Source organism: Acanthopagrus latus, chromosome 16 (genome assembly GCF_904848185.1).
Source record: "Acanthopagrus latus isolate v.2019 chromosome 16, fAcaLat1.1, whole genome shotgun sequence".
NCBI lineage: Eukaryota > Metazoa > Chordata > Actinopteri > Spariformes > Sparidae > Acanthopagrus > Acanthopagrus latus.
Genome location: NC_051054.1, coordinates 16,750,615 through 16,778,079, shown reverse-complemented (window position 1 = coordinate 16,778,079; position 27,465 = coordinate 16,750,615). Strand labels below are relative to the sequence as shown.

The 27,465-nt window shown below is 44.3% G+C and overlaps 2 protein-coding genes across 4 annotated transcripts; one reads left to right on the top strand and one right to left on the bottom strand.

Moving 5' to 3' along the window:
• On the bottom strand, positions 1–27,465 carry tfb1m (transcription factor B1, mitochondrial). 2 transcript variants are annotated; one of them, XM_037072634.1, is made up of 8 exons: positions 27,310–27,465; positions 25,965–26,111; positions 25,247–25,398; positions 24,931–25,039; positions 24,695–24,846; positions 23,571–23,690; positions 2,094–2,221; positions 1–1,021 (listed from the first exon to the last, which is right to left on the bottom strand). In XM_037072634.1, the coding sequence occupies exons 2-8, from the start codon at positions 26,095–26,097 to the stop codon at positions 745–747; spliced, it is 1,071 nt and encodes a 356-aa protein (XP_036928529.1). In that variant the 5' UTR covers positions 26,098–26,111; positions 27,310–27,465; the 3' UTR covers positions 1–744. The 2 variants fall into 2 exon arrangements, with proteins under 2 accessions (XP_036928529.1, XP_036928530.1); XM_037072635.1 differs by having other exon boundaries at positions 27,319–27,457.
• LOC119005127 (claudin-20) lies at positions 9,336–14,394 on the top strand. 2 transcript variants are annotated; one of them, XM_037072636.1, is made up of 3 exons: positions 9,336–9,615; positions 9,736–9,913; positions 10,329–14,394. In XM_037072636.1, the coding sequence occupies exon 3, from the start codon at positions 10,514–10,516 to the stop codon at positions 11,246–11,248; it is 735 nt and encodes a 244-aa protein (XP_036928531.1). In that variant the 5' UTR covers positions 9,336–9,615; positions 9,736–9,913; positions 10,329–10,513; the 3' UTR covers positions 11,249–14,394. The 2 variants fall into 2 exon arrangements, with proteins under 2 accessions (XP_036928531.1, XP_036928532.1); XM_037072637.1 differs by lacking the exon at positions 9,736–9,913.

The window sequence follows — 27,465 nt, the reverse complement described above, 5'->3', positions numbered from 1 at the left end:
AATATTTAAAACACTTTTATTGACATGGAACCATAAATAACAACGCCAGGGTCCGATTTATTCAACAACATGTCACAATAATAACAGATCTTTATGTTAGTACTGCTTCCAGAAACATTTTTTATGGTAAATTAGACATTTTTTTCATATATAGGCATCAATTCCCCTCCCTTTAATACAACAAGAGTCTTTCTGGAGCTGACAAATTCCCACCACTTTCCTCTTCCTTTTAAGCTCTCCCTCCCAAGTGACTCAGAAATACAGTACACAGTGGAAGGGAAAAATGGCCTGGATATGGTGCTGCCATGTTGTTCCCGTTCTCCAAACCGCCCCTGAAACAACTCTGACATTTCTTTCAGGTCCCACGGGATGAGTTGTTATGCAAGTCTGATCTGAAGTAAGAACTGTGACATAAAAGAGATTCCCACTCTTAAAGAACTACTGGGGGTTACCAGCAGGCTCTCTTTGTTCTCCCCCAAATCACACGACTCTGCTTTCAGTGTCCCATCCTGGAAAAAACTGGTCCAAACCACCCAGGATCTTTATGTTCCTTGTGGTGTTCCTCTCTGTCCCAGGATTTTATGTACCACGTTACTGATTGCTTGCCAGGTGCAGGGAAAAAACATTTTAAAAATGCATGCATATGCCAGGTGGAAATGTCAAGGCTAAGAGCAGTCTGTTGTCTCCCTGTGCTAATAGATGCTATTAAAGGACTTGTTTTGGCTTCCGCGCTTTTCTCCTCTTTCAGCAGGGTTGTTGAGGACTTGGTGTGCCAGTTGCCATGTCGATAAATGTGTCCACTGGTGTGCTCCTTCGCCTGGTGAGGTGCTTCAGCCTGAGCTCCTCACGGAATTCATAGCTGAACAGGCTGGGCTCTTGGGTGCAGAGATGAGCGTAGGCATCCGCTAAAGCTCTGAACTGGGGTATGGTGAGCTCTGCTGGGCGCAGAATGGGGTCCACATCTGCCCTCTGCATCATCTCCTGTGTCAGCTCGATACGACAAGCCTCAGGGAACAACATCCTGAAGGGGGGGGGAAACAGTGAAGAAACGATACACTACATGATAAGTACAGATTCCTACACTCAGGTCCCTTTGATATATTAATGATCATGCAAGTTTAATGGCACTATAAAGTTCAAACAGAGAGAAATTATCCCTCAGCAATTATTTCAAATCTGTGAAGTTAATTGAAATCACACAAAGGGCTAGAACAGCTCATGAATTGTTAATTTGCTCCACTGCCATGCTCAACAGTCGAGGGATGTAGATACTGTCACACAACTCGTGCAGACACAAACTCCTCTAACTTAGAAGGGGCAGATTTAATTCAAATGTCCAATTTTCATGTATTCAGTTTTCTGTCTTTCAGAATATTCAAAACAGAGAGGTAGCCATTTATTCTTAAGACATTTCCCTGCCTGAAATGTTTTTTTTTTTCTGTATTCTTTCTTTGCAGGTTGATGAGCGTTGGCCAATTTCACACACTCTGGTGTACAGATGCTTTTTAGGCGCTCCAGCGCTGGTGCCTCCTCTCCAATTTGGTGCTGCTGCCACCAGCCCACTGTAGTTACATAAAATATGCGGCCTCGTCTTCCTATGCCACCTCAATGACTCATAATTGCTGCTCTCTTTCGCACAGCCAGTGTTCTTTTGTTATCCGGGCCTACACACACTTTCCTAACAGGCACGGGGGTGATGGGCAGCCTCTGCACATGCATGTGGGTGTGTGGGTTTGCTGCAAGTGGTTTTGAACAGAGCTCTGAGTGCGCTCTGATGTTCAGACTTCAGTTAGTGACAGCCTCGAAAGTTGTGTCACTGTCAGAGTGGTGTGTGTGTGTGTGTGTGTGTGTGTGTGTGTGTGTGTGTGTGTGTGTGTGTGTGTGTGTGTGTGTGTGTGTGCGACCAAGGAAAGCAAATCAAAAACCGTTCTAATTAATGATGAGATGAAGATGCAGCTGTCAGAAAACAGAGAATGAAAAATGTAGAGAGGGAATGATAGATGAGGATGAGACAAGATTAAAAAGTAAAAGAGAGGGAGAAAAGAGGGGGGAGATGCTTCACAGGCTACATCAAGTTGTATAATAGTGCTTACGCTACTCCTTTATGGCAGTGCTTCCTGCGAAACTGGAAAACGTTCCTGACGACTTTCTCCACCAGTTTGAAGGGCTGCTGGATTTGAGGCTGAACCAGAGGGGTGAAGTGAACTATTCCCACGTCAACCTACACACAAGAAAGAGGAATCGACACAGCAGGAGGTCAGCACAGAGTTTCAAACTAGATTGCAAAGTGTGTGTTCACGGGAATGACAGAAAAAAAAAGTGTCAAAGAAAGATCAGGTATGTGCGAGGAGGACGGGGGAAGAATGCCAAGTGTGGCGAAAAAAAATGCGAGAGAGAAAGGTTCCCTGACAAATGGTCAGAGAGGTACAAACGCTGGACAAAGAGAGAGAGAGAAGTAGAGGGATCAACACAATGGGATAGAAGAAAAGAAGCAAAGGCACAGAATAAGATGACACAGCACGGCTGGCTGGCGAGCCAGTTCCTGTTGCCACAGTAACACCTGTGCGACGGACCATAGAAACCGAGCGTCTCTCTATCTTTCCCGCCTCTCTTCCAGTCACTGCATCACCATGGAGTTTCTTAATACCTATGAGCCTGACTCACTCTTCATGCCATCCCGTTGTCTTTATCTACCCAGCGCTCGCCTTTCGACTGAGCGTGAGGCCAGTGGAGCATGAACACATAGAACCAGTGGCAGGTATGTCAGGCAGCCAAAGAGCTTCAAGTCCTGCTTTAAGGGAGACTCAGTGGACATACACATTCTCTTTCACCTGCTTTTAACTCCTTGTGGGGAAAATAAATGATTCGCGAGTCGTAATTAACAACCCCAAAACTTCAGCTTTGTAGAGTTTAGTAAGTATATTTTTGATTTTTGATAGGAATGATAGACATTTCATCAACATTACATTAAGACAACTTTGTCAAAATGTTTCTCCATTACCATTAGCAAACTGTTTCAACCTCTTCATTCATTCTGGCCATGTATTTCAACCATTTTTCCGTGACCTTTAGCTAACTATTTTTAATTGGTTTCTCAATTACACTGAGCTAATTATCTCAACTGTCTATTCATTACTTTAAGCTATTTCACCATTTAATCATTACATTTAGACAAACTCAGATTTCCACATAACGCTAGCAACTACTGATGTATCCACTATGGTAGGCTTCAATTCACCCCTGGCTGTGAGTCACTGCATTACAGTAGAGGACTGGTGGTGGTGGTGGTGGTGATAACCTTGGCTCCAGTTCTTTACTAACTGCTGTCCTCCTGATCCTCCCTGTGTAAGCCCTAAGCTGACATGACACACTGTTAAAGCAACTGTGCCAGACTAAGCAGAGCCTAACTCTCGCTCTCAGATCGCTTCCTCTTTAACTTTCAAGCGCATATACATTGGCATGTTCTCTCCACACTCTGTTGCTTGTTCCCCTTCAAAGGAACACCTCCTGTCTTCATCTTCTGAATCCATGAAAAGATCAGAAGAACCAAAATACTTCAGACTACTATTTCTGAATCTCTGGATTGCGCGTTTGCAGCAATAAGAGGGCCGTCATCTTTCACACGATGCCATGATGCAAGTTATAGCTTGAGGGTCTACTGCACAATCAAAGCTTCTCTACTGTGCGCAGACCACTGGCACAGCCAGACAGCGGGCAGCGGGCAGCGGGCAGCGGAGAGGAGTAGTCTCCTGTCTGTCTTTCCATGGTCGGTAACAGCCTTACTTCCTAAGTTAGGGAGCACTGAGAGGGACTGACTGGCTGAGCACACCGACAAATGATCAGTCAGCATCATTAGTCTTAATAATAATATATTTCAGTTGTGTTGTCTTCAAGTGCCTTTCAAGGGAAGACTCTGTATATAGCAAGAAAAAAAATAAATACAATGAAAAAATAATAATATCAGCATAAGTACCCCACTGTCCATCTGAATAGAAAATAATCTAAGATCTGACAGTGCTACACGATACACAAACTAAGAAGACATACAAGGGAGAAGACAGATGTTGCACACATGTGCAGCTATGAAGATCAGAGAAGACAAACGTGTTTTACTGCAGGTACATGAATGGCAATGTTACACAGCATGGTAATGTTCAGATGCAAGCCAAGCATGCAGAAAAACACACACCCGCAGATCACCCGTCTTACTCACACAAACACATACAGAGAGGTAAAATTAAAAGACATCAAATGCAGCTCCGACTCTGAGCCCCGCAGAGCTCCTCCATCCTTGAAGCTTGTATTCCTGGATTGTGTGACACACACTCATTTATAGCTGCCTTTTGCTTTCCTGGGCTAGGGGGCTGGCGTTGATAATTAGGGGAGGAAAAGGTAAAGTGGTCCAAGGACGCGCAAAAGGATTTCTAATGAGCTGTTTAGATCCTCCTTCTCTGCAAACAACCGAGGTAGCGCTTGGGAGCACTTGTAAACCGCAGCACTATCTTTTATCAGATCTATAGATCCCTGTGTGGAGATGCCAGGCTGCTGCTGAGCTTCCTGCCGCAGTGGCGTTTAATGGGACAGCAGCGGTAGAGACAGTGGAGGCTCTCAACAGCCCTGAAGGCTAGGTGCAATAATAGTGCAGAGTACGATTCAAACTGCTGGGTTCAACATGAGATGGTCGACGGCGTGTATGAAAGGAAGGTTGCTTTGCGTTGAGGCTCTGAGCGCATGTACTGCACAGCTGTTAGGTCGATCTCACGTTCACTTTTAATGTCCATTTTAGTTACGTTAAACACACGTCCAACAATGAATGGTGACTTCATGGTTTATTTGTGTCAGTAATGGGATTGGCTTCTTCTTGATATGTTCATTATTAATACACTACACCCTTTTGGTTCAGATGATGCATTTTAAATAAAAAGGCCATGTGGCAGGCGAAGCCAAGGGCATTGAGAACTGTCTCTGCATCGTTTAGTTTAGAACAGAGGCGTCTTTTATTATGGGAATCAGTTCCTCCACCTGTCACGTCGACATGCAAGGATTTTTTTTTGGGTCGGGATTTTGTATCCGGATTGCACAAAATGGCTCTATCAGTGCTTTGGTGATGCAAGATCAGACCACCATCTGTTAGGAAGAAGCAATAAAAAGGGAATGTCTTTAATTTCACTCTCTGCTGGAATAATTAGGCCATTTATATTCCGCACTTCATGATTTAGGAGAGGAGCACGGGGAAAAGTCGATATTGGGACTATACAGGCAAGCGGCATTTCAGCCATCAGCTTGTCCAAGTCACTTTGCTGTTATGATTTATGTATGGCCTTGCAACACAGCTTCTCTAGGTAGCACCGCTGGAATATATCCTGCTCCCTGCCATTAATCCTTCCCCTGATAACCTCAACATGCAAGGAAACTCCATCTTAAATCATGCCCGTCACCTGGACCCTTGACTGAGGTGCTATGAACATGCCTCCCCCCCTCCACCCGCCGAAACCCCTAAAATACTTTGCATCTGCGGGGAGATTCTGAACTGGGGTAACAGACTGACTTAATGACCCTATCTGACAAGCTTCATATCTCTCCCTTGCTCAGGTTCTCCTATTTCTCCTCCCTCTCCCCTTAGACATGTGGTGGCATGGATCGTATATACAGACAGAGACTGGAAATGCTCTGACTATAAATGTTTTTTTTTTGTAGGCTGGAGCAAACCATTGTATTTAGTGGGGAAACAACAAGTAGATCATTCCGACCAATTTGGCTTGTGAATTACATCATTATGTAAGGTTCTATATTAAAGCTCATTAAAGAAATTCCTCTTGCCATGTCTCTCTCAATGCGTCTAATGTGATCAGACATTTTGAACACAAAGACTGTAAACATTTTCATAGACCTTGAACCTTCATCTTCGTACATACTAAAATGAATCTGTTAAACCTTGCATTGCCTATTGTAAACAGAAGGTTTTATACCGCTGATTCCCCCGGTAGAACGTTTGAAAAGAGCAAAATATTAGAGATCTCTATCTAAAAGTCACGAGTGCTTTTGACCGCGACTTAAGACCCTTTCTGACCCACCTGAGTACAATTGTCCCTCGTCCATATTAACATACTTCTGTGCCACTGTATTTAATGCGTTTGACCTTCTCAAAGCTCAGCAGGGAACCTCATTACTCCAGCTTCGCCCTGTGGTTCTCCAGCTCCCCTTTCCCCAGTTCCACCTCTCATGTCTCTTTCTTGGTCAGTTCTCGCCCATTGGTGTGTGAGCACTAATTTGTCATGTCCCTCTGAGCGTAACCAAGATGAGATGGCAGGGGCCCTGGGGCACCAGCCACTGTGCTACCTGAACCACCAACACTTGCGCTTACATAATGGCAGCCGGGTTACTGAGAAAGAGCAGGGGGGATGGAAGAAAGCTATATACAGCAAAGGGGAGGCAAGAGAGAGAAGCTCGCAGAGATCCTGCAACCAAAGGGAGAAGAGCTGCATTAATCATGACAATACCTTTGGAAGACAACCTCAATTACATCAGTGGAGGGAGACAGCCTCTCAGAGAGGAGAAGGCAGCAGTCAATGCCGCTGAATATACAAGGCTGATGTTGCTTGAGGGGGTTGGAGAGGAAGGGCTTTGGCTTCCTGTGCAGGCAGCCCGGCGTACTTCCCATGAAATCGCCCATGGCATGCACGCAGGACACTGAAAACCGTAGCCATGCTCTTTTACAAGATCAGCTCCTTGGAGAGAAGCTTTCGTCATAGAAAAGCTTGAACTTTGCTCAAAAATGTGAAATTCACTGGACCAGCGGAACAGCGGATGGAGACAACATGGGAAAAAATCATTTGGCTGATGAGATATTTAAGTCCTAAGTGTGATGCTGCATTCTTCGCTCAAGACAGTCTTAATAGACTAAGCTCAAGAGACTCATTAATCAGGACAATGCCGGTAATTTTGCAACATGTCACAAGTGATTTGCCTCAGACAGGTTTACACATATTATGGATGGTGAAAGTGGACCAGGGCCCTGCTCTGCAACAAGATTGCGTTGACAGCGACATCACAGCTATCGCACGACACCTTGCATCTCTGCTGTGAACAGACCGCCTTTGCAAGACGATGCGCACGAAAAAAACCAATTACGCAAGGGAGGACATAAAAGGGGAAAAATGCAAATTGAACGATAAAAGCCCCTTATGTGGGCAAAAGGGTGCACGGCTGGTCCGGCTGTGCCTCCACGCTGTGCCGCAGAAAGGCTGGAGAACTCTGCCGTGAGGTGATAAAATAAAGGGGGCCGCACTCGTAATAGCCCGCAATATCTTCACACATCACAGCTTCATACATCTGCACTCATCGGGTGTATGTTAACCGGCTTTTGCTCTTCTCTCCTTCCGTCTTTTTTTCTCCCCTTTCATCCGCTCCCCTCTCTAATCTGTTTACTTATTTATCTCGCTCCCCACAGAACAACACCAGCATCAGCACTTAGGATCTCATCGGTTACAAGGAGACAGGTCCCACACGTCATACTGTAGTGTGTCTGTGGAAAACTGGAAGAAATGGCTCTTGCTGCTGCAGTGGTTTCCCGCGAGGAGTTCCGAGGATGTAGCGTTGAAGGTCGACCCCAACATCACACCGGAGGTAATGTGGTGTGCACTGTCCCAGCACGCTGGCCGGATCTCATTTTAAGGAAAAGGTCTCATAGGGGTAGTTTGCGGGAATAACAATGGTAGCTGGAGAGACCAACGGGCCATATTAAACAAACAGATCAATAGCTTAACAAATCAATTGCTACCCACCTATCTGCACCTAATGGCTTTGGTCAATGCTCGGTGCTTATACTATAAGTGGAGGCAAAATAATTTCCCACAGCTGGCTTGATTTTGCTGTTTTGCCCATGCAGCAAAAATAATAGCAACACACATCTGCGTTTCCAAGGGTATCGGGCCAACTGCTCCTGTCTGATTTTTTTTTTTATTCCCCTCTCATTTTGTCCTCTTTGTCATTCATGAATCAAGGCCGTCCTAGCCACTCCCTCCCTTGTTGTACGTCCTCTACAGAGAGGAGAGGAGAGACAAGCGGAGACAGGGGAGCAGCTGTGAGTTTTAGGCTCCTGCTGACTGATGCTTGATGAAAATGATGCCCCAGGGAGGGTCAGTTTTGGCATGGTGGGGTACACATGCTGCCCCGGCCTGTGGACCAACGCATAAACAAACAAAGCCTTCGGAGAACACGGTGTCTGCCCAGCTCACGTGGTCATAAATGACAGAAGATTTTTCCTCTGTATTAATTAGATTAACCTTCCCAGTTGTGTAGTGGGCCGGTGTCTGGAAATCTTATCTCCACTTTGCATCTTGGCAATTTCTTATCTTTCAACAACAGCGCTGTTGCATTATGATTACTGAGCAGCTCAAAGCAGGAATGGCATGATTCAATTTCAATTTGTTGGTTAATTTACATTACACAGCAGGATGAGTTTCTCCATCCAGAATCAATTCTGGACAGAAAAACAGTGTCATGTTTGAGCCACAAATCTCGTTGTGCAAAACTTCATAATTCATATCATATTTGTTGCTCGTATTACGTCTGCCAAAGAGGTTTTTTTTTTCCACCTTATCTGTTTGTTTGTTGCTTGCTTTGTTCCAGATCCTTACAGTGAGATAGATCCAGACATTTTTTTTTAACTTAACATGGCAAAATTGAACATTATTTTTAACATTTTTGTCCATTTCTCGAAGAATAATGCATTGCTCTTGATATAAAAAAAAATCTGGCCTATCTAGGTGGCTGGTATATGATTAAGTACAAATTGATGCAGTCCTTGGATCTGGTGAGTTTATCGACAGAAGATCAAACTCAATATTGGATTGGGCTTCATAATTGGCTTTTGGGCCTTGGTGGAGGTATACTCTTTAATGATACTCTCTACTGAGACTTTACTAGCGATATATAAAATATAATTTTCCTTGTGTGATCCAAGGCACAACTCATGGGATCAAAAAATAATTTGTCTCTCTCCATTCACTATCACACATATTTAGTTTATATTTTTACCACATTAATATTGGAAATATTAAAACGACATAATGCCCCTTTAAACTGATAGAATGAAAGGTGGTTGATCATTGGTTGTTGGACAGGTACAGGTGATACGAGGTTTTGCCGCTTGGAAAAGTTGTTGTGGGGCAGACACTCTAGCGCGCGCGCGCACACACACACACACACACACACACACACACACACACACACACACACACACACAATAACCGGCGAGGAGAGAGAGAGAGAGAGAGAGAGAGAGAGAGAGAGAGAGAGAGCGCTAGAGAGAGAAGGAGGGAGAGCGAGAGAGAGAGAGAGAGAGAGAGAGACAGACAGACACACACACACACACACACACACACAGGCAGAGCGCTATTTCTCGCAGGCTCCGGCCAAGGCTGTGTGCTCCGACAGAGCGGGGATGTCCTCTGATACAGTGTCGCAAAGGAAATGGATGGCTTGAATGGATCCGCGGTCCGGGCTCGGTTCTGCTCCTCGCCCCCTCAGCAGCCTACTGTCTGTCAGTGTGTGTGTTTACAGGAATCGCTGCGAACAACGTGACGCGGCAGCGCCAGCTCTGCACCAGCCGGGGTAAGGGATTATTTCAACATCGCTTTCTTTTCAGCCCCCCTTCTCGGATCAAAAACAACAGCAAACACAAAGTCCGAGCTTCGAGATTTCTTTCTTTCTTTTTTTTTTTTTTTTACTCAGAGCCGGAACGACCTATTTAATTGTGATGAGAGGGAACAATGCGCCGGCAAGGAAGTCCGACAAAATAGTGGTAAAAAATAAAAACTGGTACATGGCACGAAGTTCAATTCCAGCTGCCGATTGAATGGAATGAGCTGCCACTTCACCTGAGGACAACGTTGTGTGTCTGTTTTTAAAGGTAGGCTCAGTTCATTAGAGTAAACAGCACTGGATTCAAAGTGGTAGAAAATACAGTATATGAGTGGGGTGAGGGCACTGCAGCTTTAAGTCCACATAGCTATTGAGCATTGCAAATACCACAAACTCATTTCTCCCTCTCCAGTAACAGCTCTATGGGGCTCCGGTGAGGAAAAAAAGGGAGAAGGCAGCGCATAGAAAATGAGTGCATGCACAACAACAACCCACAGTGTTTTGCTTACCTCCAGCACAGTCAGCCAGAGCCTGCTGTTAGCGCGCACGCTTCACGCTGCCCTTTGTTTCCAGCCAGAAAAGTCTGTTTGTGTGAGGTGAATGAGGGGAGGAAGAGAGGAGAAGGAGGAGGAGGAGGGGGACCAAACACAGTTCAATTTCTCATTTCCATCTCTCTCCTCCAGTCCGGTGGAGCCGCAGCCGAGGAGCTGAGGAGCTGGAGATTTGACTGGCAGCTGGTACACCATCAAGGGAGGGGAGAGAGGCGGCTGGGCAGTGGGGTCGACGAGCCTGGCTGGCGCTGGGTGAATGCTGCCTGGCGAGGACGAGGGCTGAGGCGGCGGCAACAGCGTCAACTGGAAAAAGGAGCATGGCATCCACGGGCATGCAGATATTCGGATTTGTCCTGGCGCTGCTGGGCATCATGGGTGCCATGGTCGCCACTCTGCTGCCCAACTGGAAGGTCAGCGCGGATGTGGGCTCCAACATCATCACGGCGATTTCCCAGATGCAGGGTCTGTGGATGGACTGCACATGGTACAGCACAGGCATGTTCAGCTGCACACTTAAGTATTCTGTGCTCTCACTACCTGCGTACTTGCAGACTGCCCGCACCACTATGGTGCTCTGCTGCGTACTGGCTGCCATGGGCCTCTGTCTTGCATCCCTGGGACTAAAATGCACGCGTTGGGGAGGTGGACGGCGCTCCAAGCGGCATGCTGCGATCGCCAGCGGTGGCTGCTTTGTTGCTGCAGGCTTTCTGTGTCTGGTGCCTGCTTCCTGGTTTACCAACGAGGTCATCACCAACTTCCTGGACTCCAGTGTGCCCGAGAGCAATAAGTTTGAGCCTGGGGGTGCTGTGTACGTGGCCTTTGTTTCCGCAGGATTCCTCTTCATGGGGGGCTTCATCTTCTGTATGTCCTGCTCGGGGAAGAGACATGGCCCCCAGGACCTGGTCCTGCTCCCTCCCCCTGACAAATTGCTGCTCCAGCAGCAGCAGCAGCAGCAACAGCTGCTCCAGCAGCAGCAAGAGCTCCAACACCAGTACTGCTCTCTCTCCCCATTAGACAATAAGACGGGCTACAGCCTGCAGGACTACGTGTAATAAAGCAGTGCTGTGTGCGCTACGGCTAAAGGGAGATGAGCCTGAGGGGAAACCATCGTGGCTTATGCTACGCACTCGGCTCTACTCCAGATGGAGGTGGAGAAAAAATGAGAAAGGAGGGCAACAACTTTGAATTCATTTTCCCTTCTCCTCTATCTCGCTCTTCTACCTTTTTCTGTTTTGCAAGCACAAGCAGTGGAGGTATTCCCTAAGCAGCGCCTTGGAACAGTGAATGTGTAAGGAGCCAGGATAAGGTGCTGCAGCGTTGGAGGCAGCCGCTAACCAAATGCAGACATTCTTCATCAGTAAATCACAGAAAGAGTTCCCTGGGGAATGGATTAAGCAAATAAGGAAGCCTTCCAAGTAGATTTTTTTTTTCCCTCGCCAAAGGTTTGAATTGAAAGAAAAAAGCAATCATTTAGCTGCTACTTACAATCGTTTGGTACCCTTTCAATTGACATAGTAGGCAATATAATGTCTGAGGACAGAAGGTGGAAACCCTTTCATAGCAAGCCATTGTAGTCTTTCGTATATTTATCCACTAGAATGCTACGTGGAACTGATTGATATAAATGGTCATATTTTTGTTAGCTACTAGAATGATGTTGATATTTTGCCTATAAAGCATGCTGTGTGGAGCCTGTCTGTGTATTAATACAGCGGAATGCCTGGTAGAAGACTGAGACATAGCCACACAATGCCTGTGCCTGAAAAGCTGTAGAAACATTACCCTGCTGTAACTGTTCAAAGAGAGCTGTTAGGAGGAGTCGATGGTGGCTGCTGGGCTGGAGATTGAGACGGAAAATGCAGACAAACACTTGCTTGCCTGGGTCTCTGCAGGTGGACGTTTGAGAGAGACGGAGAGAAAATTAACAGGGAGGGATCTGATCCTTGAGAGCAGAGTGGACTCTTCTGAGATGCTGTTTTTTCTTTTTTGTATTTCCACCCAGACGAAAACATTACTGCCCACCCATCCCTTCACACCCACACACTCACTCACGCTCTTGTGTGTCTTTGTGTACACACAGTAAACACTCAGACACGCCGGCTTTTTTGCATGTGCTTGTCACTCCTGTCATCCTCCTCCACACTGCCATGGTAACATAATTCGCCATTCAATTGTCTTTTATTGTCTGGGGGGCATGTGCATGTCAGTCAGTGATCTGAAGTTGTTTAGGGGGCATATTTTCCCCTCGCCACTGCTCCGTAAGCTTTAATCAGAGGGCTCTGCTCACACTACTTTCACTAATCCCCTTTATTAGCCGGTGACATGAGGCAGCATCCCTTTTACGTGGTCAGAGGTTTTTGGGGAAAAAAACACTCATCCTCGCCGTGTTGGTGTCTACACCATTGCAAGTAGTCTCACAGGGATGAACGGATGTTTAATGGTGCAGTGGCAGAGGGAAGCGGAGAAGGAGAAGCTTCTCGAGTCATGGTCGACCGGGTAGCTGTGTGGCAGGCAGCTAGAAAAAGGTTTGAGTCATTCTCCATATGTGACTTGTTTTCCAAGTGCGTCAGCAGTGCGCATATGTTACCAGCCTGCACCTGCAGACAGTCTCAGTGTCTTAAATTGCAGCCACTTGACTATTCCACCATTCCTCATTTCCCTACCTGTCACTCTCATCTCTCCCCGCCCCCGTGCCGCCTGTCCTGCTCGTGTCACACCACTTCACATGGATGTGATCGCTGACGAGAGAAGGCTGATGCATGTTGAAGGCATGGCCGCTCCAACACATGCGCACATATCAACAAAAAGTCCCACCTACTCATATGTCAGTAGCACTGTTACGCTTTAACATAGTCATGTTTCAGAGTGTGTTCTCTTAACTGGGGGAGGGATATTGGTGGAATATTGTTTTCGTGCTTGAGACAAGCCATGGCAGTGATGTATAGAACAGCACATTCTCTCCTTCTCTCTCATAAACATGCAGCTTCCTGGGGGAGAGCAGATGGCTAAGCCCAGCTCGCCACCTGCAGGCTGCTGCCGGCACGCCATGGGCATCTCTGTGGGCACCACTGCCGGCCCTGGCAGCCCTTTAGGGGCCAGGTTTCTACCCCACCCTGACTTAGCCATCTTGCCCGGCACGGACTGTAGCCGACGGACCGGCCTCCTGACAATAACTCACTGCCCAGGCACCATAACCAATGCAATAAACAAAGTAAAGAATGTGCCATGTCATCAACTAATACCGACACGTTACGCGTTTCGAGAATGTGCCAAAATCGTTCATGATGACACGTTTTAATACTATCTGGAGTTCTTTCTGTTTATTTTTTTATTGCGTTGTTTGTACATGAATTATACATTAGCAAATGTTTTATGGATTTGTGATTTGTTCTGCCAGACTAAGTCTCAAGTCAACTAGATGCTTGTGTACAGTCCAGTGCAGCTTTCGAGGGTTATTTTAAATCCTCTCTATTCCTCATTTCCCAAAGCACAGCAAGACTTTACAGGGCATGAGAGTTGCATTGGAAAGACGTGAGTGTAGTATTTATAAATGGAAAATATAATATTTGTTTCAGGAATTCTGCTTCAGTCTGTGACAACTGTACACAAGTATCTAGGCTTTAAAAAGGTGTTTGTTTATACTGAGGGATCACGACTCTCTCCGATTGTTTCAATATAAAATACAATGTCATGTTCATACCATATCTTCTTTATAAGAAGACAACTCAATGCACCTTTGCTTGTGTTACTTTACTTGACAGCAGTTTGTTTCAAGTGGCTGAGCATACCAAGCTCCCCCGGACCAGTACAAACACATAACACAACTGGCACTCTGGAATACAAAAAAAGGGAAGGATTTCTGTCTGATAGGATTCAGCAGGGACATATGAGCTAGAGATTTCTCTTTTTTTGTGGCTGTGCAGCTTGATCATCGGCACGCAATTTCATTAGCTTATAAATGGCCAGAGTGCAAAGTGACTAGGTCCTAAAAAGTCTAAAGAGTTACAACTCTCCTGCATATACTGTAACAAGACATTGATTTATCATTTTGATAACTGCAGCTTATTTTTGTGGATGCTTTAGCACTTCTTACTTTGCCAGAGCATATTTGTGATGATGAACAGTTCACAAGTTCTGATACAGTTGTCTCAATGTGCTTGTGCAAGTAGTTCTATTTTTTACCAATAAAACTATTTTGTGAAAGCAACACACCTGCTGTATGTAGTCTCTCGTATATGTGGCTGACGAGGATGGAAACGGCGCTCGTCCTCCTGCCAAATGTACAGATTGTTGGATGGTACAGGCTGTGCCTCACGTAGGCAGGCAGGCTGCTCGTACACAACGCAGGAATGCAGCAGTATCAGTCGATACGCTTCCATGAAACATTACTATGGGGGTTCTGAAAGGGAAATTCTTCGTTCAATAACGTACCTAGACTCCTCCAGTCATTCTTTAGTGAGATGACAGGCTCACGATGAGCGAAATAAAAACAACACCTCAGGGAGGTTAAGGGATCGGGAGTTGTCTCGCTGTCTGCCGTGTCTGACACAGTGTCATGAATTTACCGACGACACGTAGAGCAGCTGCTGGTAATCATTAGTGAACCACAAAAGAAAGATAACACGTACAGTAGGAGGTCATGTACGGCAGACTTTCACATAAAGAGCCAAATGGATGACAGCTGCAATTTATCACCCACATAAATCTACACAAACATATTTTTAACAAGCAGATATCAGCCTATTCCAGATGCATTGTTGTTTATGCTGCCTGACAAATTCTTACAAAACACCATGAAATAATTTGTTTACCGGAGAGCAATGACAATCAATTACTTGATTATTATTATAATAACAGGTTAATTAAATATCTTGGGGTCTCAGGCTAAAACACAAGCAATCTGATGTTAGTTCGAGCTTAAGGGAATTGTGAAGTTAATTTTTCTACATTTTCTGACATTTAATAATCAATAACAAAAATTAAATAGCAGATTATTCGATGATGAAAAAAGTTAAAAATGGCTCACCCAGAACAACTTAGTAATAGCTGTTAATAACTAAATTCAAATGATTGATATCAAAATGTGTTTGTTAATGTTTATCTGCATATTGACTGGTATATTGTTATTCAGAGATTTTGTTTTTAAATCAAAATTAGTGTTAAATGTTATAGTGTTTGGTCAGTAACCCATGTCTCTCCTCCCTCTGCTCATGCAGTAAAGGAGAAAATAAATGTTGTGGTATCCTGGCCCACTCACTCGAGTCAGGACAGAGACAGGGGACAGAGTCTGTTAAGAGGTGGTCCTGTCTGTTACTGATCGCAGGATCCTCCTGTTTGCTGCTGTATACTGCTCCAAGGTCATGTGGCGACATATTATCAGTATTGGTCTGAAGTTCCATGTATGGGTTATGATTTAATGTACACTTTATAAAACTTGACACATGAAAATGCATATGCAAATGATGTACGGGGCCGTCCAAAGTTGGGCCTGCGGGCCAAATCCAGACATAAATTTAAAACTGGCCCCCTAGATCTTTCTATTGACATTTTTTTAAATGATTAATTCAAATAGGTTTATGCAGTTTTATTATTTGGAGAGGTCAAATCTAATCAATCTTACAACCACATCCCTCTCTGCAAATGTGTTGATGAAATTGTCTTTCCCTGTGCAGACAAGAGGAATACCAAAACACAAACTATAAATGCTAAAACCACGACTTCTTCACATTTACATTTTTGCACAACTTGCTGAAAGTTGATGTCTTTAGCCTTAAGCAGAGCTTGCAATCACAATACTGTACAGTGAGTTCCTTAACTTTTAACACCCGATCATTAAGTGTTTTTCCAGGAGGATCTGGACTCTCATTACAACTGACTGGAGCTTCGTCGACACCGGCTGAGTGAGAATCCTCTTTGCCGAAACAAACATGGATTATTCAACCCTCTCTTTCTCTCTCTCTCTCATTCTCCCACTCCTCTTGGTTATGCAACAAGAGTGCAGATCAAATAACGACTCCTCTCGTGGGGGAAACGCTAATAAGATCTGCTCCTCTGTGTATTTAACCTACATTTTCCATCAAAGGCTCTCACCCCAAGTTGCCACTATGACAGATCTGGAGTGTGAGCTTAGATGAGGTGAGGTGATCGCTTGTCAATTAGAGGCAGGGGGGTTAATCATGCTTCAGGCTCCTCCTCTTTGAACTTCCTTGCCATGTCAGATTCGCAGATTATTTTACTGACCTTCTTGATTGGCAAATAAGCTTTCCAAAGATCAACCGCAGGAAAAGAAATGTGGAAAACAATGATTCAGTGACTGTGTTAATGCTCGCCACCATTCATGCTGGCAGACACAAAGAGTGAGACGCATATCAGAGCATGTTAAGGCGCCGTCATGCCATACCTCACCAAAACTCCATTAGCGATCGCCACATTGCTCAAAACACGGTGGGCACCTAAATCGCTCCAGTCCGTCAGCATGCTTAATGCGCTGCTCTTTGTTTTGGACAGCCGTTATGCTCGCTGAGGTTCATATTGAAGATATAATGCGGTCATCAACGCTGAGGGGGAATGACCTTCCTTTGTTGGAGCCGCTCTCCTCTGGTCCCAGCGCCCATGCGAGGCTGGGGGAATAATAGCAATGACCTTGGCTGAGCAGTTAACTGCTGAGAAAGGCAATAAAAGCTGTGGAGATGACAAAAGGAGCGCTTGTAGGAAAACAATACACTCTGACAGTTCAAAGGAGGCCCCTTAATATTTCAGCTTTGAGCACGGGGCGGGACGTGTTGGCTCCGACGAGTCGGTAAGCTCAAGGTGAGGGAGGCTAAATGGTTGAAAGGTGTGGGAACATTGGGTTTTCTTACAATCTGTCTATCTCTTGACGAAAATGATCACTGCAGACGTTGTATTGTATAAAAAGACTACATGGTATTAGTGAGAGGAATAAAATGCCAAGGCAGTAGCATATTTGTCAGGTGCTTAAACAACTGCAATGAAAACACCAAATAAATCCAACGCACAGTCCCTCTAATAAGCCTAAAATGAAGTCATGAAATCACAGTGCATGAAGTTGAAATTAGAGCATTCAAAAAACCCTTCAAGTTAATAGCTTATAGATTGATGCCTCCCCCATTGTGGTGCAGCTTTTTTTCCACCGACTTCATCAGCCGTCAGTGTATCGTAGCACCGCTCGTGATTTACTTATTTGAAGCTGACCCTCTTTATAGCATTATTCCTCACACTACCTGCATATTCTCTTGGCATGTTCACTGACTAAACAGAGCTGAATGTGCTAAACCCTGAGCGCTGACTCTGAGCGAACCCGGCACAGTTTCCTGTTAGGAGGAGCAATAGATCTCTGGTGGATGTTCATAAGCAAACTCTGCCAACCTCTGCATTTTGTTTAAGGAAAGGGAGGATGAGGAGGAGAGTATTTTTAGCTTTTCTTTACCTTGGCTCCTTGATGTATTGAGACCAAGCCCTCCGGCGTTTACCGCGCCGGCACGAGTCATTGAAATAACTTTCCCTGATACTCCTGATACCACGCTTGACCCCGTTTTGCGAGATGGGAACAGGCCTGGATGAATTGTGTGCCTGTAGACTGTGTGGCAGGAGGTGAGAGAGCGGCACGGTCCCTCCGAGTTGATTTTCACTCCAACTGGTGAGGCAAGAGCTGGGCCACTTCAGGTCACAGAGAGGATATCCATCATCGCGTCTGCCACATCTCAGTGGACTGAGGTGGGTCACATTCAACTGAAACACTCCCTGAATTCAAAGGGAAATTATAATATTGAGTCTTGAAGCAGCTGCAGACACCTTAACCATTGAAAAACGCAGGAATACTATTTGAATGCGTGTATGTGCCTGTTCCAAACTCTCCCTGACAACTATCTGCCATAATGAATGTTTAATGCAGCGTCAACAAATTTAATTTGGGCACTGCTCATCTGGCCTGTGCTCTTGGACGCCGATTGTGTACAAGGCGAACATCTGTAGGGCTCTCCTCCTGTGAGGCTCAGTTAGTTGGTGGGTGATGTCTGATGCAGCCATTACTCAGAGCGGGGCTGTCGACTGGCCCAGACAACCATCTGCTGGAGGTACGCCTCACTCTCCTCTCAGATCCGTCTCTGTCATGAATCTGTCTTCCAGCGCTCTGTACTCTCCGTGTGGAGGACGATATGCTGTTTTTAGATGCTTTTCCAGGCTTTTGTTTCATTTCACATCAAGACCACATGCGTTTTCAATTCCCCACCATTCACTAAGACTCAATTGCCATCACTTTTTGCCGTTATGCTTTTATCTCGCTGTGCTTTTAGTCTGTTTCCAATGTTTCCTCTCCACCCATCTTTTATTCTTATCATCTCCCACTTTTCTCCTGCTTCATATTTTCTAACTCACTTTCTTTTACCGTTTTTCTTTTTACCTCAAATCATTTAGTATTTACCACCACTACTAGAACTACAACAATTACTCTATTATTTCGATTGAAAGGTAATTAAGTACAAACTATTGTATCATTTCATCAATTAGGTAATTTTTCAAGCAAAAATGACCAACATTTGACGACTGCAGTGCCTTAAATATAATGATTTGCTGCTTTTCCTTGTTAATTATGATCATTTGGGTTTTGGGCTGTTGGTTGGACATCCAGGTTGGCTCATGCCCCAAGGGAAGGCATTTAAGTATCTTGGGGAAAGTGGAATGTGAGATGGACAGGCGCTTAGGCGAGGTGTCAGCAGTACCGCAGGTGTTCAGGTGTCAGAGAAAGCTGAGCTGGAAGGCAAAGTTGATTTACCAGTCCAACCCTCACCTATAGTCATGAGCTATGGAGAGTGACCGTAAGAGTGAGATCACAGAAACAAATAGCTGAAATTAGTTTCCTCTGTAGGATGGCTGGGTTCAGCCTTAGAGACAGGTTGAGGAGCTCTGGGAGGAGAGCCTGTGGCAGACCCAGAACTCGCTGGAGAGATTATATAGCTAATCTGGCCTGGGGATCCCCCAGAAGGAGGTGGAGTGTTGCTATGGCAAGGGCTCTGGGATACCCTGCTGAGGCTGCTGCCACCACAACCTGATCCAGGATAATCAGATGATGGATGGATGGATGAATGGATAAAAAGCAATGAGAAGACGCCACTTTGAAATCTGGAAAGATGTGCATTTTTCAAAATTTTGGACATTTTTGGACAAAACAATTAAACGATAATGAAAGTAATTGTTAGTTGCATCTCTACACTCTTCACCTCCAAGTTCCTCCTTCTAAAAGCCTCACTGTTTCTAATGAATAATGCAGTTGTTAGCACGATCCGGAGCTCTGTCGGGAGCTCTACAGAAGAGACAGCAGGTTGCTCGTGATGGAGCATCCGTTGCACGACTTATAGACCCGCCTGTGATGGACAGATGTTGATTTTAATCACATTCTGCTGAGGAGGAGAGGAGGCAGGGGAAGAGAGATGAGCAAGTCAACCCACACTCTTTACTCTTCACAAATCAGCTCTTTTGCACGTAAAGAGGCAGTGAAGATGAAAGTGGTTGACTGGATGTCCGCGTTGAAGACGCAGACGCTTGATGGCAGCGAGCACTCTGAAACTCCTTGACCCCTGACCAGAATACAAATTAGAAATATGTATAGTGATTAAAGCAACAGCAGAAGACCAGTTTCTATTCTGTTTCTTCCTTGAAAGAGATTTTTTCAGGTATTTGTGTTGCTCTGAATGACATGTAATTCAGAGATCACTCAGTCCGTCTGTATGTGTGAGAATTAACAGAAGGAGAGCGCCTGATAAGGAAAGGGAGGCAGGTGTGATCCGTCGCAGGACAAACCTAGAGCATTCAGAGCCTGGGGGAACACCATTAAAGCAGCCAATCACAGCTCTCAGAAAACCTTCAAGGACAATCTCAGTCGCTCAACGTGACACAAGAGAGGTGCAGTCCGGGGGCGAGAAGAACAAGACAGACAATTGAACAGCGAGGATAAGAAGCTATCTGCCCAGCCCACGTCAATATGGGCCCCAGCAGCCGCTAATGTAAAATGGATTCAACATTTCCCTTCTCATTATCCCATTACCCTGCGCTGGACAGATCCTATAGGTCCAGTTCATCCAGCCAATCCACCTGCACCTCCCCTTCCCTCCACCTTTAACTGTAGCTTTTTTCTCATCATGACTATTTGGTAAGGTTCAGTGATGCCGCTGCTTTTTCTGTGTCTCTCTGCGTCTCATTGTTTCGTTTGATTGCACAGTATTTATGCCACTTCAGATGTTGTTCTGTTCTCACATGTAAAGCACAGCACCTGCTGCTGCTGCGTTCTTTATTTACTGCAGTGTAGGAGAGGAGGACATCTAGAACTGCTGACCAGCCGTTGACATTTTGTCTTGACAGAAATGTTCAGAAATATCTCATCAATAAATGACTGAGAGGAACTGTTCCAGGATGGCCATGACTCACTCACAGCAGCACACAGTCTGAGGTTCAGACTAGGACTGCACGATATGGTAAAAAAAAAAAAAAGGCAAAAGAAAAAAGGAATTACTGAAGCCCAGTTGTGTTTCACTTAGCAACAAGGTAATACCAACAAAAAGACCCCTGAGCCGATTTATTGGCTATTTATATAGGTATATAAGTTGGAAGAACCGAGACAGAGGCAGATATACAAGGATACAGACGGGCAGTCATTTGATATTTGGCAGCGTAACTGGTTCATTATAATTAAGTCCTGCCCAAAAACCAGGGTATTCACCCATTATCATTATTATAATTTGCTTCAGCTCTTTCACCAGGGCACTACTGCGTAGGGATGTTAATGATTGATCATGAATCAATTCATTGCCGTTAAGAATTGGGGTTGGATTTTGTTGGGCCAGTTGTTAGATAACAATTAAGATAAGATCCACAATTAAAATGACTTCATTATTTTGTTATATATATATATATATATATATATGCTTCTTACTACATGTAATACAATATGTTCATGCATCTCTTTCTTGCATTCTGACAATATATAGGTCAGTTTTCCTGACAAACCCCTGCTGAGGCTAAAAGTCTGTATTCATGTGTCACAACCCCACCCCCCCATTCCCAGCCCTTGATGATGTCCTGTAAATCAGGCAGGACATTTTTACTGTTCATGCACATTCTGCGTAATTACTCTGGTGTGCACCAGTAAACAATGCCGAGCCATAGAGGTTTTTATGAATTATACTACATGACACACTGGTAAAAAGAGGCCTGCACAATGCAGAGAGTATGATAGCAGTAATATCCTGTGTGTGGGCTCTGTGATCTTTTATAGGACACCGGCAGCAGGAGGCCTGCTCATCAAACAGCCATCATCTCTTCTAATGATATCAATTCGACCAAGTGGCCATTAAAACATTTAGTGGGGATAGATGGCCGGTGTGGGTATGTGGGAGGTGCTGATTCATCCGCAGTGCACTTGCATGTGAGCACTGCAAAGCCACTCTGTTCATTTTTCTACATTAACATATACACATGTGCACATTTACAGCTCAGACAAGCATGAAGAAATACATTAAGCTACAGTTTGACATACACACAAAAATAAGACACTCAGGAGTAAAAAAAAAAAAAAAAATGCAGGGAAAAGCAGCTGAGTGTGATGAAATAATCATTGGGAGCCATCTCTTCTAAGAGAATGAACAATCAGCGATGGTCCCATTCACTCTGCTGCATTTTGCTCCACACGGGAGATTAAATATTTACCAAAAGTGTCTCTCCTAAAGAGCCACGACATCTTCAAGGGACCAACTGTCCATCTCTGACATCCACCTAACACCTTTCCTTTAATACAGGAAAAGAAAAACACGGTTTAATTTGTACAGAGATGTAAGAGAGCTCCTGAGTCTTACACAAGACTTAAGAGTCTAACTGTCTGTTAGCCAATAGTGATGTTTCAAATTTTACATCAGCACTTTTATTTTTTAATGTGCCCTCTAGTCCTACTATAAACCCCCAGAATAAAGAAAGCTGGCATCCTCATATTCTGATATTATCTAAGATTGAACGTCTTTCTTTTGCCACTGTTGCACGCACCCGGGCTGAAAGGCACAGAGAGAGAAATTGGTCCTAAAAAAGAACCAGGGCCTCATTACAAGGCGCAGTGTGATCGTGCCACATCTCAAATACCCACCAGGCATCATTACAACCTAGAAAGGGTCCAAAGACAGAACAGAGACAACACTGATTCCACACAGTCTTAATGAAGCCTTAAAGCAAGGAAGAGCGAGGGAGGGATGAGTGATGGTGACGTGAAGAGAGACTCAGACGGGACCAGACGGGGAGCAGAGATTAGGAGATATGAAGGGATCCCACTGTTATTCCTACAGTGGTGTAAAAACAGTGATATAGTCCATTTGACAGCCACTGTTTCAACACTGACAGTAAGAGTTGAAATGAAAAGTAAACTTTCTACATATAGCATAACTTAAAGTTGAAATTCTACTTCAACATCATCCCCAGAGGGAGTACATGTGTGGATTTGACTATGAATGGCAAACAAGAGAAGAGAGGAAAATCTGGAATAGATAACAATAGGTCTCGTCCGTTCGCTGCCAAAATGAGCATTAAATTAAATTAATTGATCTGCCACATGTCAAACAGAAGCCCAGTTTATAAAACTAATTCTAGGAATATTATTATGAACTATTTCTCTTTGCTCCATTCACTTTACAGAACAGACTGATTGCTTTTTGACATGGTAGTACTAAATGTAGATATATCAAAGATATCTTACACAGATGTACATGTATGAAGGCACGCAAAAAATCCCAATGTATGTCTGAAAAAAGTGTAATAAGCAAATTAAAATCCTTACACTGACACCTGATCCCTTTTCTTCATTTATAAACCATCACAAGATGTGTCCTACTTCACTGTAAAATCCATTCACAATGTATGTGCACTGAACGCTTTGCACAACAAGCCTGTACATACTGGATCCTGGACCGGCACTGGCCTCCAAACAATCTGTGATGTCACGAGTCATGCTCATAGGCCTGCCTCTCAAAAAGCCTTCTAGTGTCAAACATTCACAGACCTACACAGTGAAGCTCAAACATTCAACTTTAGGGACGCTCTCTCTCGATTGTCTGTACAAGCCTGTGGACAACTTGTTGAAGTTGCTGGACTGTTGATTTCACTGTGAAGGACTTTGGTCAGATTTTTTGCGACAGCCCAGAGGAGGTGACTATATGCACATCCTCTTGTCTCAGAGCCTCTTTCCGCTCCACTAACAGAGAGCAACAATAGCTAATGTCAGCTTAGAAATACAGCTATTAACATAAACCATGACTGGCTTCAAGCACAATACACAAGCTCCACATAGCCTCTTTAAGTATTATCATCAAAGTTAAATCTTACGTCTGGTTTAGGTACGAAGGCCCGTCCAGGGATGGTGAAGCAGTTGCGGACTGTGCAGAGATACTGAGCCATAATGGACAGACGGCTCCTCTGTTTGCTGTTTGTGCTGGCTGTCAGCCTCTGGATGGAGAAGGACGACACAATTACAAATAAGTGACATGCATTCGGTAAGCCCCGGATAATGTTCAGGTTGTAATCATGTTGCTTTTAGTAGGAATCAAACATGTTTGGTAAACATATACATAAAGACTATAAACTGTACCAAAAGACTATTCAAGTTTATCTCAATTCTGTTTTTATGTGTAATTAACAGAAGAAAAATGAAGCAATCATTATAAACCCTGGTCTGAATGATTTACCAGGCCCAAATCATAAAAGCACTCCAGAAGACTTTATTTTGGGTGCAAATTCTGATTAATTATGGATCAACAAATCAATATTTGATCATAACCATATAATAACTAATCATTTACCCAGCATTTTTATATAGGAGCAGTGACCTGGCCACATGTAGACTTCAGACTACAAGTATATTTAATCTTTGTTCATTTTTACTTTTTAAAACATCCAAATGTAACACAAATTTCAACCAACTAATGCTTGTTGTAATTTACGATTGTTAAGTGATACTTAGGAATTGGTTTATCGAGATAAGGGAAAGAAAAGAGGTCACAGCAATTTTCCAGATGGAAAGCATAAGAGGGGTTCCAGTAGTTAAAAGAGCACCAACTGGACCTCAAACAGGGAAAAAGAATGTCAGCACCACAATGGAAACATAACATTTGTTTATTTCATGTATTAACGTGTAGAAGGATACATCAGATCTGTGTGGAGCGATGAGAGGACTGTTTTTCATCTGCCGCTATTTTGGTCTCTTCAGCGTAACAGAAGCTATAAGCGCATTAAATCTTTTTTGGAAATAGGCGAAAATCACCACTTTGAAAACATCCTCCAAAAATGTGCCGATTCCATCAACCTTTTCCAATTCAGTACTTCAAAAAGCACATGAAAATGGGTGGAAACACAGATGATTTATAGGTTTTTAATTCAATGACTGATTTGGCAGCAGGTCATGAAAGCAGCTTCCTGACAAGCACACACATTGAACAATGGTTTTCACCCACCTCTGCCACCTCTTTCTGGAAAGTGAGTGTGAGTCTGGTGCGTCCGTAAGCGAAGGGTCCTGTTCTGTTGGACATGTTCTCCAGCCACTTGATGATGAGGATGGTTGACACATTGAATGGGAGATTCCCTATGACGTGAAGGTTTGGTGGCTCTGCAGAACAACACATACACATCTAAGCTCCGTGGATTTACTACACATCACCACCAGAGGCTTTTGGAAATTCCATAATCTCACCTCCCTCCCATGGCTTAGCGATGTTCACTGGGAAACCTCGGTCCATTCTGTAGGTGAGTATGTCGCCATGGACTATCCTCATCTTCTCCGGTGCTGCCTCAGACAACAGCTGTGAAAAACGGATGTGATGTTCAAAGAGACAAATGAAAATGTGTTGAGAAAAACTAAATAATCGTCAGTCACTCTGTGGGTGGTTAATGACGCTGCAGTTTTAAATAGATTAACTAGTTTCGTGCAGCTGACAGGTTGCAGAGCAGAGCCTTTTTCTGCTCTGCGACCTCATGACCTTGATAACCATTGTTGCTGCTCCGCTTACCTTCAGCCCTGGGATGAAGCGTGAATCCTTTTCCACCACGAGCAAGTCCGCCGCCCCGGCATTGAGGATGGAGCGGGTGAGACCCCCGGGACCAGGACCCACCTCGCACACATGGGCATCCTTCAAACTGCCTGCCTGACGCACAAGTTTGTCTGAAAACAAACAAGATGGATGACCAAAGGAATGGTGTGTTACATGTTTTTGCATACAGTGAGTGAATCATTACTAACTTAGTTCAACTCATGCATCATATAAGTGACACAATAGTCTCCAACCAAATGTCCTCATCAGACCCCTGGGTGTCTAAATTGAGATGAATAGCGTGCTATGTTGCAATACCTGTCAGCCTCTGTGTGATGAAGATGAGGTGCATTAATCTAACAAGTCACCTTGTCCAAGGACAGGAGAGCAGATCAGACCTGCACTGCATCACTGATAATCATATTAAGCCTAGGGCTCTGCAAGGACTGCAAACAATCGACTCGGGCCGTTCACATTAACGGGAGATCTACTCAACCTCACACATACTGAGAAGCCTGTCGCTTTCAATGCCCTGATACAAGGCTGCATGCAGCTGTGCAATCAAGTGCACTGACAAAACACACCACTGAGCCCCCGCTGTAGACATAGTAACAAAGAAACGGCCGCTAGCAGGTATTGGTGCACTGCAGATACAGCGAAAGAAAAGACAAAGAGCGAGCGAGTGAGGCAGACTAACCTGTGAGCCTCAAGTCCAACAGAAAGTTCTGGGACAGCTGCTTCTCGGCTCTCAGCTTGTACAGCTTTATAAGCTCACCTACAGTGGGCAAAGGAGGCAGGCGGAAGGGTGCCAGTTTCCTTGAGGCAGCCATCAGTCAGGTTAACACTGAGAAACACAAACACACAGAAAAAGGTTACAGGAACTATGACCAGCTTCTTCTGCAGCAAAGCAATTCAGCAGCTGAGAGGCATGAATGTCTAAAAATACACAAAAGGGCAACATGTGAGGCATTACTGGTAATAATAACCTGTCAGGGATAGAATTCTAACATAGATGTGAAAACTATGTTAAGTCAGGATTGACCTTTAGAATGCAAAGTGTATATGCTTTTTTGAAGATTGTATTTTGTCTTTTAGCCTTTATTGACTGGACAGCTTAGAGAGTGACAGGACACAAGGGAGAGAGAGGGAGGAACACATGAGGCAAAGGGTCACTGGCTCAGGTTGTCCAGTGTGCATATAGTTGTGTTTATTATTATTATTATTATTATTATTATTATTATTATTATTATTATGTCAATTTACAGTTGTGATTCTGCAATGTGATTGGGTGGGCTTTATTTTAACCGTCTATCTACTTGCAGTTCAAACACACAATGTGCAGATAAGACAGTGTTAATCTACGATTTTTTGTCTATTCTTGCAAACTGTTATCAATTCCAATTACTCCATTATCAGGTCATGGTATTGATTTCCAGTGTCTAGCCTTAAGCGGTGGTGCTGGGGAGCCGACTGTGTTCATGTCAGTGCGTCTGGTAACAAGATCTCGTGCACCACCTTGTGGTGTTATTACAGAAGACTAACTGGCCAGTGAAGAAAAGCACAAAATATGGGATGCCACTTCTGTGAAAAAAAGGTTCATATATGATCATTTCTATATTTGGACTGCAGGTATCAGACAGTCTTATCAGCGCAGAAGAAATTAGCATAATTCCAACTTGTGCACTATTACACATAAATAAAGTTGGCAGCAAAATACTTTCTTTATTTAATTAATCCAAAACAAGTCAGAACGATAGTGGTATACAATTCAGCGACTTAAAAATGTAAAAAGGCCCGTTAAACTCTAAGAGATACTGACATTACACTGAATAATATGAGTGACATTGCTCTTATAGTGCTGTTAGCATTTGCGGCTGATGTTAGCTTTAGACCGAATGCCTTTGGCAGAGCCCGTGGTAAATGGCTCTAAATGTAAACGAAACACTTCACGGGGGTTTCTAGAAACCGAGGTAAACACTGCGGACGAACTGCAAACAACACAACGAGCACATATAGCTTAAAACACACAAGAGTTCACCCACGTTTCTCACCGGCGTCGTTTTCCTCTCTTATATATCCGTATTCGTCACTGAATTGACGTCCAAGTGTCCAATGAGTTTGCGAGGATGGCGACATGGACTAATCAGATGGAAGTAGGCGGGATTTTACGTTGCCCTTGAAGATTTGTCGATTGTTGG